The 14,955-nt window shown below is 39.7% G+C and overlaps 1 protein-coding gene across 2 annotated transcripts in view; it reads right to left on the bottom strand.

Moving 5' to 3' along the window:
- Bmpr1a (bone morphogenetic protein receptor type 1A) overlaps positions 1-14,955 on the bottom strand; it is a 102,194-nt gene that overhangs the window by 3,837 nt on the left and 83,402 nt on the right. For both annotated transcript variants that reach the window (XM_050140607.1, XM_050140606.1), the window contains exons 8-12: positions 14,174-14,318; positions 9,956-10,148; positions 7,319-7,616; positions 1,086-1,261; positions 72-202 (exon numbers count right to left, since the gene is read on the bottom strand). In XM_050140607.1, coding sequence (XP_049996564.1) covers positions 72-202; positions 1,086-1,261; positions 7,319-7,616; positions 9,956-10,148; positions 14,174-14,318 — 943 coding nt within the window. The remainder of the gene's footprint in view (positions 1-71; positions 203-1,085; positions 1,262-7,318; positions 7,617-9,955; positions 10,149-14,173; positions 14,319-14,955) is intronic.

The following is a 14,955-nucleotide window of genomic DNA, read 5'->3' as shown; positions in this document are numbered from 1 at the left end:
GACCGTGGTAAGCATGGGGTAAAACAGCATTCACTCACTCACCACTTTACAGGGACCTGGTTCCAACTTACTTCATCACTGTTCCAGCGGTTAGACACGATTGGCCGCAATCTTTTGACACACACAACCTCACGCATATCTTCATAGGATGGGTCACTGGGCACCATGTTGTAATATGGTAATTGGTATTCCTCCACTATTCCTGTGGGGAGTGAGAAGACACAGTGAGTAGAAACATGGAGGAGGAGTACATAGCAGCTCCCTCAACTACAGAACAAAGAATGAATTCGTACATAAAGAATTATAACCTGGATGGTTCTCTTTTTAACAGTAAATAGGTTTCTATTATTTATGACCCATCATTTCCCCTACCTCTAACAGGGCGAGTCTGTCAACAATGGTATATAGTGTTTCTTTTGGGGGTAGGGCACTTAAGATCTGAAACAAGAGGACTGTGACAAGCCAGTCTGTGCTACAAGCAATTAAACTCTCAAACAACAAACAAACACTAAAGAAAGAACTAAGATTTTCTTGAAATTTTTGTTGTAAATATCTGTTTACTTGTTTGTCACTCCTAGGAATGTTTCTATTCCTCTCTACTGCAAGAGAAAGACTAATCACAACATGCACACAAGCTCCCAAGACAGCCCACTATGGCTCTCATTAAAAAAGGATACAAGGTCAGTCCTTGCCTCTTGTCTGGGAACCTAACAATGAGTCATTCACCACTGAGGCTGTCACCTCCCAGGTGCTAGGAGTAGTTCACCTAACTACATGGAGGCCTCTGATGATAGCCAACAGATGTGAGCAATGACACCACTTTCCACAGTCACAGCTGGCTGGGGAGGGGCTGAGCTGTTGGAGCTTCTCTCAGCACCGCTCCCCTCGGATGACTTGAAGGTATTTTTTCACTGAAATGTATGTGAGGAATCAAGACAACTATATGAGGGTCTTAGAAATCTAGTGAAAACAGATTCTGAGAGTGGTCCTGGAAAAACCCCGACATAGGTGATGTATAGACTAGGTAATTATTTTTTAAATGCGAGCTAAACAAACATAATCAAAAACATGGTTCAAACTCTTACCTCCTGTAATACAACGACGAGCCATTTCCCAAATGATTAAGCCAAAGCTATAGATGTCAGCCATGATGTAGGGCTGGAAATGGTTCTTATTCAGGCTTTCATCCAGCACTTCAGGAGCCATGTAGCGCTTGGTGCCCACCCTGGTGTTCAAGGGTATGTCAACTTCGTTTGTATCACTAAGACAGGAGAAGGACAATGGCCATGTTGAGAGTCAATGATAGTTCATATCTGTACTTTTTTTTCTTTTTGGTTTTTTGAGACAGGGCTTCTCTCTCTATCTCTGGCTGTCCTAGAACTCACAAGAGATCTGCTTGCCTCTGCCTCCCTGAGTGCTGGGGTTAAAGGCATGCGCCATAACCACCCGGCTCATATCCGTACAGTTTTATAAACATTTTTCTTTCTAAATGTATACATTCCTATATTCTTTACCATAAATTCTTGGGGCCACATTACAAAATTTAGCACCTTTATAGACTTTATATATTGCATATTACATAACACCCCCAGTATAGTCTGGAGAGGCTATTCTGGGCCTTAGTACCATGTCTGCCACAAATCACTAACTCTGACTTTTTTACAGTAAGCTGTATTAACACAAGCACTTTTATTTATTTATTTTTTCTTTTCCTCTTTCTCACAAGGATCATTCATGAGTTCGGACAAGGATCTGTCTCCAAGGAAATTTTACACTTCTCAAAAAGTAACAGTGCTGGTCTAGGAGGTGCTACAATTCATACAGTGCTTGTCTGTCTAGTATACATGAGACCCTGGTACCACACCATATAAACAGAGCATGGCCTATAATCCTAATATTAAGCACCAATGAGGCAAGGGCAGGATGATCAGAAATTCAAGGTCATCCTTGGCTAAATAGCTGGTTCCAGTCCAGCTTCAGCTACATGTGACCCTGTCTTAAGAAAAAGAAAAAGGAGCTGGGCAGTGGTGGCGCACAGCTTTAATCCCAGCACTTGGCAGGCAGAGGCAGACAGATCTCAGTGAGTTCGAGGCCAGTCTGGCCTATAGAGACAGCCAGGACTGTTACACAGAGAAACTCTGTCTCAAAAAACAAAACAAAACAAAAACAATATTTCACATAAGGGCAAATAATTCTATCTGAGAAGTATCAAAATAGAAGAGGAATCATTTATTGTTACCATTCTTAGACAATGAGCTTAGCATTGTTTCTCCTCCTTTTTTTGAGACAGAGTTCCTGTGTAACCCTGGCTGTCCTGGAACTCACTCTATGGACCAGGCTGGTTTCAAACTCAGAGAGATCCACCTGCTTCTGCCTCTTGCATGCTAGGATAAAACATGTGCGCTACCACTGTCAGGCTGTAAGCTTAGCATTTAAAATACAGAATTATGTTATTTTTCAAGGATCCAATCTACTTAATTATAAGAAAAGTGTATCTATAAAAAGTCAATCCAGTAAAAAATGATTTATTAGTTTCCTGGGTTTTGAACTGAATTTTAGACTTAAAGACCTAACGTTACTTGTGCCCCTAAAACAAACTTCTAGAACTGTTTTCCAGTAGAGTGGGATACAAAGTGTTATATTTTGTTATAAAACATCTGTGGTGGTTAATCCTTATTGTCATCTTGACTAGATTTGTAAGCAACTGAGAAACTAAGAAAGACCTGGAGGTGGGTCTCTGAGCCTGCTTCCAGAGTTGTTTAATGGATGAAGGACAGAGCATCCAGAATGAGGTGGTACCAGTTCACAGGTTAAAATGGAAAAAGGAGAAAGCAAGGGACCTCCCCCAATTAGTGCTCAACTCTCTGCTTTTTGATTATAGGTGCAATGTGAGCAGCAACCTCATATTCCCACCATGACGCTTTCCGTTTTATAATGAACACATGAAAAAAAAGAACCTTTTCTTTCCTTAAAAGCTGTTTCTGTTGGGCTGGCACCACAGCTCAGCCATTAAAGACTAAAGACAAAAGTGGCTTTTGTCATTTTTTTTGTCCTAGCAATACAAAACATAAGGACAGGCTCAGTGAGTAAGAGCACTTGTGGCACAAACAAGAGGTCGAGTTCAAACCCCTAGCCCCAAGCTGGCCTAGCCCCAAGCTGGGTACGTCCACGTTCCCGCCAGTAATCCCACTACTATGGAGGGTAGAGAAAGGATGTTCACTGAGGCTTCCAGTCACCAGCCTAACTTTGGGTTTAATGAGAAACCCTTTCTCAAGGGAATAACAAAATGGTAAGAAGGGCTATTGGAGATCCTCCTCTGGCTTCTGTATGCGCATCAGTACGTACTACATAGAGAAGGAGGGGTAGGGCTGTCACTGTGATAAACTTGACAGTGTGACTGATATGCCTTTAGTACTGGCAGTTTAGATGTGCATGCTAGAGGCCTGGGAACGATGAGCAGAGCATACCGGGATGTTCTGATAGGAAATAATGCAGAAAGTGGAGGCATGGTTCATGATGCTTTAGGGAACAAGAACTCTACGGAGAACGAGGCTAGAGGCTAGTTATGTTTCCATCTTGGCAAGAATAGGGTTGAAATCTTCCTATGTCCTGAAAACTCACGTGAGGATGAATTAAAAGTAACGAATTGAGAACTAAACAGATAACTCAGCTGTTAAAAGTACTTCATGTTTTTCCAGAGGACCTGGGTTTAATTTCCAACATCCACATAGTGACTCACTACCACCTGTAGCCAACCTTCAGGGATTTGATGCCCTCTTCTGGTCTCTGCAGGAACTGCATGCATGTGATACACAGAGATCCATGCATGAAAAATATCTATACAATTAAAAATAAAAATAAAAAATAAAGACAGTGTGGTGGCACACACTTTAAATCCCAGCATTTGGGAGGCAGAGGCAGGCAGATCTGAATTCGAGGCCAGCCTGGTCTACAGAGTCAATTCCGGGACACAGGAAAATCCTGATTTGAAAAAAAAAAAATACCCACCCTCTCCACAACAATGGGCTAAGACTTTTTTTTTAAAGACCTATTTTAATGTGTTCAGGTGTATGTGTGCTATGTGAGTGCAGGCATCTGCAGATGGCAGTGGATCTCCTGGAGCTGGAGTTTCATGTAACTGTGGGCCTCTCATGAAGGTGCTGGAAACAGCAGTAAATGTTCTTAACTAATGAGCCGTCTCTGACCCCAAGGACTGTGATGTTTGGTGGAGGAAACCTGAAGACAACTCAGCATGGCATTCTAGCTGTGGCGTGGTTTGTTCTTTCTTTCCTGTGTTCAGGGAGGGGATTGCATGTGTAGAGCTCAGAAGACAACTTGCAGGAATCAGTTCTTTTCTTCATCATTTGGTGGCAAGTGCCTTTACCCCACTCACTCAGCCATCTCACTGGACCTTACTCACTTATTTTTTAAAGGAGTATAAAACCATTTTATACAATAAAGTTAACAATAAGAATAAGCTAGTAGTAAGAAATTAGATAACATTACAATAGCTCAAAAGTATTTTCCTGGCTTCTGCTAAATCAATACAAATACAAAAAAAGTAGAATCTATATAAAAAGAAAGTTTTGGGGAAGGAGCAAATAGGTCAACATTTTTTTTTTATTTCGAGACAGGATTTCTCTGTGGTTTTGGAGCCTGTCCTGGAACTAGCTCTTGTAGACCAGGCTGGTCTCGAACTCACAGAGATCCGCCTGCCTCTGCTCTGCTGAGTGCTGGGATTAAAGGCGTGCGCCACCACCGCCTGGCTAGGTCAACAATTTACACTATAATAAAGTTTGCTCACTCATTTATGGCAGCCAAGTCTTAAACTGCCTAACCATATGATTACATTTCCATGAACTGTCTTCACTATTCCACAATCATAACTTTCTAGTTCACTGATCTGAACTCTGTGTAAAGGATCCTACTTAAGTCAATTAAAACCAGTCTAGTTTCCTGGACTCAGGAAGCTATTGACAGTGATAAAATTTTGTCTTTCAGAGATTGTACAAATAAGTCATTGCATATATGGTACTATATATTTATGAATGTAATACACAGACAGACACACATTTGTGAATTTCCCAACCCAAACTTGCAATTAACTAATAACTACAAAATCATCTATTTAATTAGAAAAGTATGATTTTAGGAAAATTTTTGATTTAACCCTGCTCCAAAATGATTCTATAGACACGATTTTCCCAGTTTGAGCTGCCAAGGCACAGACAGGCTAAGTTCAGCTGTGGCAGAAAAGGCCCAAGCCGACTAAGTGATGAAAAAGCAGAGGAATTCACTGGCATCACCGTGTGGTTCATCAGGCACACCTAATGTAAGTTAAATGGCCATGGAGGCCTTATCAAGGTTCTTCAAAAAAACATTGCAGCATTCCCCAAACATTGCTGAATTCCCCAAAATAAGAGAGATCTAGGAAGTTGGAGATGCTAGGACTTGGAATGTCCATTGAAGAAAAGCTCCAAGTATGGAGTAGAGCCAGCCTAAGAGAGAGGCTACATTTATTGCAGGCAGTAAAACAGGATGAATGGAGCTATCCAAGTTCACTGGAGCCCAGATGATGCCATCACAAACACCATACATTTGGTATGCGAGCCTGCTGAAAAACAAAAAACCACTTATTGAACTGCTAAGTCATCTCTTCAGTCCCTCAAGTAGTACTTTTCTTTTGTGGTCGTAAATGTGAAACAACCACTCCATTCTTAAACTACATCATAATACATGATAACTGCTTCAAAAGTCACCTGATGGCGATGAAAGGAGATAGAGACAGAGACCCACACTGGAGCACCATCAGAAATCTCAAGGTTCAAATCAGGAGCAGAAGGAGAGAGAGCAAGAGCAAGGAACTCAGGACCGCGAGGGGTGCACCCACACACTGAGACAATGGGGATGTTCTATCGGGAACTCACCAAGGCCAGCTGGCCTGGGTCTGAAAAAGCCTGGGATAAAACCGGACTCGCTGAACATAGTGGACAATGAGGACTACTGAGAACTCAAGAACAATGGCACTGGGTTTTTGATCCTACTGCACGAACTGGCTTTGTGGGAGCCTAGGCAGTCTGGATGCTCACCTTACCAGACCTGGATGGAGGAGGGTGGTCCTTGGACTTCCCACAGGGCAGGGAACCCTGATTGCTCTTTGGGCTGACGAGGGAGGGGGACTTGATTGGGGGAGGGAAATGGGAGGTAGTGGCGGGGAAGAATCAGAAATCTTTAATAAATAAATAAAAATTTAAAAAAAAAAGTCACCTGATGTTTTTTGGAGGAGGGAGGAGCTTGAGAAAGGGTTTTTCTGTGTAACTTTGGCTATTCTGGAACTTTCTCTGTAGCCTGCTTCTGCCTCTAAGTGCTGAGATTAAAGACATGTGCCATACCATCTAGCTCCTGAAATTTTTATAATGCCAAATGTTTCTGGAAAACTGACAATCAAGAGAAACTATCTCCCCACATTTACAGGAGTATAAATTGGCACACGATATTGTTCTGAAGCAGTACTATATGATATGGCACAAGTTAATATGTGAAAACTCCTCCAGTAGTCTCCCATCCCTAGAAATCCATTATGAAAAAAATACTTATGTAAGTGCTCAAAAGTAGAGTAATATGTATAAATGATTAAAATTCAGTAATATTTATGATAACCTTCCTTTCTTTTTTTGACAGAGTATCTCTGTGTATCCCTGGCTGTCCTAGAACTCACAACTCAGAGATCTGCCCACATTTGCCTCCCGAGTGTTGGGATTAAAGGTGTGCCCACCTTCCCATCCTGGTTTCATAACCCCCCCTTTTTTTGGAGGGAGGTGTTTCAAGACAGTGTTTCTCTGTGTAACAGTCCAGGCTGTCCTGGAACTTACTCTGTAGACCTGGCTGATTCCGAGATTTGCCTGCCTCTGCCTCCTGAGTGCTGGCGTGCAACTACCACCACACGGTGTCATGATAACCTTGTTTTAATACAGATGAACTGAAGCAAACTTAATGCCCTTTGTTAATTACTTGGGTCACAAGCTACTTATATGTAACATGGACAACTATTTGAAAAAAGAGCAAGTACAAGTAAACTGAAATAAAAGCATAAAAAATAGAAAATCAACAATTACATAGAGGCTAAAGATGTGATTTAGTAACAGAGTGTATGTTTAGTATATGTAGGATCCTGGGTTCAATCCTCAATAATCCCCCAGAAAAGTATAGTGAAATATAGCTTTGTTAAATAAACAAACAAACAAACAAAGTAACCCTGTGTATAAATACCAGTTAGATATTGAAATAATTTCCAAACATCAAACAAAAAATCATTTACCTGTTGAATTTAACAGCCAGACCCAGGTCAGCAATGCAGCAACTTCCATTTTTCTTAATAAGGATGTTTTTGCTCTTCAGGTCTCGATGAGCAATTGCAGGCTTTCCTTGGGTACCGTAAATTTCTGTGTGGAGGTGGCAGAGACCACAGGCAGCAGAGTAAGCTAACTTGAGTAGGGCTCTGGTGTCTAGTGTGGCACATTTCAGGAAGTCATAGAGAGATCCATTTTCGTGGTAATCAGTAATCAAATACAGCTGAGTCCAGGAGCCAGTGCCTTTAATGTCTGCAGCTATAAAACCTGTTTAGTTAATGAGTTCAAAAGGTTAGCTGTCAGCAGAGGTGCTAGGCAGTTACAGATGCACATTCAGGATACTGGAAACGAACTACTTATTTTGTACAGATAGTACTTTCCTAATTTGACCCGCAAAATGTTTTGAATGTGTAACAAACAAAAAACCCATATCCTATGTCACTACATTTTTACAAATTTACAGTATTTTTTGCCGGGCGGTGGTGGCGCACACCTTTAATCCCAGCACTCAGGAGGCAAAGGCAGGTGCATCTCTGTGAGTTCGAGACCAGCCTGGTCTACAGAGCGAGTTCCAAAACAGGTTCCACAGGGAAACCCTGCCTCGAAAACCCAAAAAAAAAAAAAAAAAAAAAATTAGAGTATTCTTAAATTTATGTATGTATTATGTGTGTTCATGGAGGACAAAGTCAGGGGGTGTCATATTCTCTAGAGCTGAAGTGACAGGCAACTGTAAGCTTCCTAATGTGGGTGCAGGGAATCGAACTGAGGTCCTTTGCAAGAATAGTATGTACACTTAGCCACCAAGCCATCTCTCCAGTCCATATTTACAGTATTTTTAAAGACAGGGTTTTGCTATGCAGTCCAGGCTATATCTAAACTTGTGATCAAAATCAGTCTCTTGAGTGTTGAGATTATATGCCTGGGCCAGGACATACAGCTAGCTAATTATGATAATCCTAACATTAATCCAAACAGTGATAATAATGACTAAGAAAAAGAAGTCATGTGTTACGCAATAACCTACATGATGTTCTTGTGAGATGGCTCTTTACCTGGGAGTGGCGGCACACACCTGTAATCCCAGTATTCAGGAGACAGAGGGAGAAGGACTGCACAAACTGAGTAAGACTGTGCAAAGACAACAAAAACAAAACCTCACCCCTCAACACCCAAAATAAAAGTTTCTATTTCAAGTTGAAAAACAGATACTTTAAGTTACATAGGAAACAGAATCTTTATAAGTGGAATTATATTTACATGAAGCCATGCAAGATATAGATGACCCGAATTAGCTAATGAGTGTCCTGTATGATGGAAATGTGGTCACAGCACACATAGAAGATCGCATGAAATACAGAAAGGAAGGTTGTCTGTTGTGGAATATTAGTTGAAAATGTGTTACATTTGTTTATGCTGTGGAACATTTGTTTAATGATACAAAGATGTGTAACATTCTTTCATGTTGCATAAATAAATAAATAAATAAATAGCTGGTTAGAAATAAGCAAAGCTAAAGCTAAGGTCAGGCATTCATAAGAATAAGCCTCCATGTATTTATTTAGGAGCTGGGTGGTGGGACCCAATGAGCCAAAAAGTGAAAAACAACCAAATAGTCAAAGAACACTAAAGACTGGCAGTCAGAAAGAAACCCCAGATAGGCAAGGCCCTGCCATCAGCTTGATTTTTAAAATTCTGGATCCTAAAATTAAAGGGGATAATCTAATCAGCTGTTTTCTTTCTCTGTGTGTGTGTACACATGTGTATACATGTATACATGTGAGTGTAGTGCCTTTAGGTCAGGGAACTGCCTTACATGTGGGCACTCACACTGCTTCTGGTGTTTTCTTTTTTGATTTTTTTTTTCTCTTCTTTTTTGAGAGGTAATTTTAGAGACAGGGTTTCTCGGTATAGTCCTGGCTGTCCTGAAACTCTGTAAACCAGGCTAGCCTTGAACTCAAGAAATCTATCTGCCATTTAAACATGGGATTAAATGTTTGGGCCAACACACCTGGCCATACTTCTGATGTTTTAAGCCACTCAGTTTGTGATAACATTTTACACGACTAATAGGAAAGGAACATAAATGTCAGCACTTGGCAATGGGCAAAGCACTTTACAAAATAAGAGACAGTAAAATGGCAGCTGAAAAGAAAACACAGGAAAACAAGATCTGTTTATACACTTCACTGATCAGAGACCTACATTACTTCACTACTATATAAAATGAGGTAGTGAGAGGAACATATACTGGGCACAGAAAATACAGTAAAGCCACATACTGGGTTCTTGTGCTGACAAAAGCTAAAGGCAGACGCAGTTAAAGTTACCCTAGAAAAAGCATTCACTGATGCTCTCTACGAAAGACTTGGCTTCCATTATTATGTACATTCAACAAACCAGTTTTAATTATCCTTTAGAAACTCAATGCTGTTTAGAGTAATAAAAAGCTTTTTTGTCATTCAAGATAGTGTTCTGATTCACTAAGAATTCGACTGGGTTTCTTTTAGTTATACAAACATTTGAATCCACATGCACATGGCAGACTCTCCCCTGTACTCAAACACCCCCACCACAATGAGAAACTTACTAAAGCGAAGGAAACTCACCAAGTATATTTTCATGGCGCATTAACACCGTCTGGTAGATTTCCGTTTCTCTAAACCAGCTAGCTTCTTCAGTGGTAAAAAACACTTTGACTGCCACTTTCTCGCCACGCCATTTACCCATCCACACTTCTCCATATCGGCCTTTACCAACCTGCCGAACCATCTGAATCTGTTTGGCAATAGTTCGCTGAACCTACACAGGAAAGAAAAAGGACAGCATTTTGAGCTCTTTATGCAAAGAACCTATTAAGACTGACCAATCTATTAACAATCTATTAAGCTGTGATATGTCATGCCATTAAAAAAAACTGGCATATCCAAATAACTCCAATGTAAACACACTAACCTCAATGTTTAAACTATAGTATTTAAAGGCAGCAATGAACAATGTATTCTGAAATCACACACAGTCCCCCCTGAGAAATCTCCTTCCCCACAGACTTTGGTTTTGGTTATGTGACTTCTTCTAGGCAACAGAATAGCAAGTATGTGACCAGCAGACTTCACAGAGGCTTGTGTATCACAGCTTGCCCTTTCCTTTCTGCTCCTGGGAACCCTGCCTCCCAAAGAGAGAAGCAGCACCATGTCAACTGTCAATCCTAGGCACAAGCTATACAGCTTATCAGTATCTGGGCAAGTCTCGAAATCAAACTTCCCAACAAATTCAGTCATGAGAAATAAATATTTTTGGTTTCCAGTCACTGAGTTCACGGTGATCTATTATACAAAATCTAAAAATTAAACCCCTCACCTCAATCTCTAAGATCCTAGATGATCTGACCCAGCTCCAGCTTTCACTATTTACCTACAATTCCCTTATTCCAACTTTTCTTTTTTTAATTCAATTTTTTTTCCAGTATAGAGTATTTTGCTTATTCTTTCCCCTCTTCAAGTACCTCCCAGAGGTTAGAGGTGGGGCTATGTGTCTAATTCCCCTTCTCAACACTGGGATTTTGTCTTATTTGGAGCTGTGCATGTTACCACAGTTTCTGAGTTCATATGTGTGTTGGTCCTGTGGTGTCTGGAAGACACTGTTTCCTTGGAGTCATGCACCATCTCTGGCTCTTACAATCTTTGAATGTGAGGGTGATCTGGCTATGACATCTATCACCCTGTTGACTGCTAGGGTTGATTCAGCTGGCCTGAACAGCCAGTCAGATATCCTCTTCCTCTTTCAACATTCCATGTGGATCCCACTCAAAACTTCCCAAGATAGAGAAATTGTTTTCAGTGAAGGGTATAGAAGTAGCTTTGCTCCCCCACTGGAACCTCCAAACAAATAAATTCTCAAGCTCCATTCTAACTTTTCATAATTAACTCATTTATTCCTTTCACAGGCTCTTGCTAAAGGTCCAATTTTCTGTATAGTGCTGTTTGTCTCTCTGTCTCTCTCATACTCATTTATTGGCTGTATCGATCAGAATTACAATTTTGTTTTTTTATATACCTTTGCTTGAATTCTATTCCTGGCTCATAGTAATTGGGAATAATATGTCAAGTACATATGCACTTTATTTTTTCATTTTCAGATTATTAGTAATTTTAAATGAATAAGAACATTCTCTTCTGGATGGAAGTGTGTCTGAGGAGGGATCTATGCAAAGCTGAACTGGTTTATATCATAAATCACTTAGAATAGAATCTTTCTGAAATACTTTAAGGTCAGAATTATTCAAGTATAATTTATATATAAAATAAAATGTACATTTTGAAAATTGAGCAGCTGCTAGGTGGTAGCGGCACACGTCTTTAATCCCAGCACTTGGGATGCAGAGGCAAGTGAATCCCTGTGATCGAGGCCAGCCTGGTCTACAGTAAGAGCTAGTTTCAGGACAGCTAGGACTGTTACACAGGAAAACGCTGTCTCGAAAAACCACCAAAAACAAACAAACAAAAAAAGGGGGGCGGGAATGAGCAGCAAATTCTGATAAATGCCTAGTCATCTAATTACCAAAACCTCATTTAAGACTTAAGAATATTTCCATTGCTTAAAACAATTCCTCTTTTCATAATTAATTCCTTCCTGCTTACTGGCATTGTTTACCTGTTTTGTTCCTGCCTTTTCTGAGTCATATAAGTAGACACATTATGTAGTTTTCTGTAGCTGGCTTTTTTTTTCCTAAACATAAAATACCTTTGAAATCCATCTCTGTTGTTAGTGATTTGTTTCTCGACACTGATGAATATGTCATAGATTGTTTATCCATTTGCCAATTTAGTAAGCTTTTAGGTTATTTCTAATTTAATTATTTATTAAACTATATTTACTATGAACAGTCACCTTCAGGTCTTTTGTGTAAACAATTTTTTTGTATCTCTATGGCGAAAAGCAGAAGAACTGTTTTATTGTACACACCCCCAGCACTCGGGAGACAAATGCAAGTGGATCTCTGAATTTGAGGCTAACCTCATCTACAGATTGAGTTCCATGCCAGGGCTACATGAAAAACTGTCTCAAAAAATCAAAAATAAATATAAAAAGTAAAGTATATGCTTGTTAGTAAACTCCCAACAATTTTCAAATGCCTTATCATTTTGCATTTAATCCGCTATCTGTGAAATTTCAAGTTAATCTTTAGCACAGCAGTGCCCTAATGAATGTGACTTGCACACCCTTCAGGATGCAGATGTGCTTGTTTATCTGCTGTTTTCTTAACCTTAGCGAAGCATCTATTCAAATCTTTTGTCCATCTAAAAAATGTGGCTGTCTTATTATGGAGCTTTTACATTTCTTTGAAGTCCGTGTACTTATCAAATGTATTTTATTAGCACCTGACATCCTAGTAGTGCTGCCTTCAATTCATAAACAGGTTATACAGGGGCTGGAGACATGGCTCAGAGGTTAAGAGCACTGGCTGCTCTTCCAGACGACTCGGTGTTCAATTCCCAGCAATCACATGGTGGCATACAACCATTCATAATGAGATTTGATGCCCTCTTCTGGCCTGCAGGCATATATGCAGGCAGAACACTATACATAATAAATAAATTAATTAAAATAAAAACAAACAGGTTATACACCTCCATCTATTTAAGTTTTAAGAATATTTAATTTCAATGATACCCTGACTGGAATAAATGCTTCATCCTATCCCAAACCATGGGTTGTAATGACTTCTACTTGGGAAGCTCTTACAATGTCTTTTTAAAAGTAGAAAACTTGCCAGGTAATGAAGGTGCACGCCTTTAATTCTACTTGGGAAGCAGAGACAGGTGGATTTCTGTGAGTTCGAGGCCAGCCTGGTTTACAGAGCAAACTCTAGGACAGAGTCTAAAGCTACACAGAGAAACCCTGTTTTGAAAAACCAAAAAAGAAACAATCTACTTCAAAAAATTTTAAGAATATCAATTAAGGGGCTGGAGAGATGGCTCAGTGGTTAAGAGCATTGCCTGCTCTTCCAAAGGTCCTGAGTTCAATTCCCGGCAACCACATGGTGGCTCACAACCATCTGTAATGAGGTCTGATACCTTCTTCTGGGCTGCAGACATACAAACAGACAGACCATTGTATACATAATTTAAAAAAAAGAATATCAATTAATTCAATAATTCAGTAACTAATAACTTCTAGTATATAAAATTTGTGATGTACATATTTGCCTAAGATTATTTCAAACATATTTCATGCTTTTTGATATTACTTCAAATGATACTACTTCTTAACTTTCAGTTTCTAGACATGTTGCCATGATATATAAAAATCAGTAAAACTGATATCATGATTTTGAATTCTGCAAACTGACAAATGTTGGTTGCAGTAAGTTTATTTGTACCAATCTCGGGTTTTTCCCTATAATCATATTATCTGCATACAGCTATCTCTACTCTCACCTTTGTAATTCTACCACAGATTACTTTAGACATATTTTTAAATTGTCATTAAGTATTTCTTTCAACTAATGCTATTAAACAGTTAAAAATATCTACCCAAAAATGTAGTGTTGTGATTAGGAGGGTTGCAGAATGCTGTTCTCCATCCCTGAAGCTGATTATCTGCATCCACCCATCCGTTTGTCCGTCAGTCCGTCCACCTGCCTGCCCACCCATTCATCAGAATTATCTGTAACCTTTTTTAGACCTAAACGTTATACTCCCCTCAGCCAATTAGCCTAAACTTAACTCTAATTTCTTTTAGTTGGTCACTAAGATGTCCACTTACCCATGATGTCACACCTGTATCCATACACCATTTACATCTGTAAAATGCTTTTAGCTTACCAATAAAGGTAGTCCAGATCCACTACCAGAGCTTTGTGACTGGTCAATCAGGTCTTTCAAGGATTCTCCTACTGGAATAAATGCTTCATCCTGTTCCAAATCACGGTTGTAACGGCCTCTGCTTGAGATGCTCTTACAGTAATGTCTTAAAAAAAAAAAAAGTTGGAAACAATCTACATTAAAATTGGAACACTCTGATACTCTGAGCCTTGAGACCTGCCATCATTCCTTCAGGCAGAATCATAGCCTAATAAATCTTTACCACAGGAAAAAACTTCTGTTATAATTTACTAGAAATGGGAGTTAGAGGTAGAATGCTGTGTCATGCTAACATGAAGAGATAGTCACAGTCTATTAGCATGAGAACACACACACAACAGAGTGTGGAGGCATACATCTCTAACCCTTCACTTGGGAGGCAGAAGGAATGGGAGTTTAAGGCAGCTTGGGCTACAGAGCTGAGCTTGAACTATGAAGTGAGGTCTTGTTTAAAAAATATCAACACATATACCTTCCCCACCCCCAAAAGTCCAGATGTGGTAGCACTAGGAAGAGTCAGGCAAGAGGATCCTGAATTCAAAGGCAACCTAAGCTATATGGTGAAACTCTATCCCCAAAACCAAGGATAAACAAAACCCCCAAATGACTGCCTTCCCCCAGCATGTAACATGGTATCATAGCTGTAAAAAATATTTAAATTATAAATTTTAACAGTGTCTTTAAAAAATATGAAAGGATATTCAGCACAGAAAGTTACTAATTGTTTATATCTACAAACACAC

This window comes from Alexandromys fortis, unplaced genomic scaffold, assembly GCF_014885135.2.
Source record: "Alexandromys fortis isolate MF-2015 unplaced genomic scaffold, M_Fortis_MF-2015_v1.1 scaffold_46, whole genome shotgun sequence".
In the NCBI taxonomy this organism is placed as follows: domain Eukaryota; kingdom Metazoa; phylum Chordata; class Mammalia; order Rodentia; family Cricetidae; genus Alexandromys; species Alexandromys fortis.
Note: the sequence above shows the minus strand (reverse complement) of the source record. Positions and strands in the feature narration are given on the sequence as shown.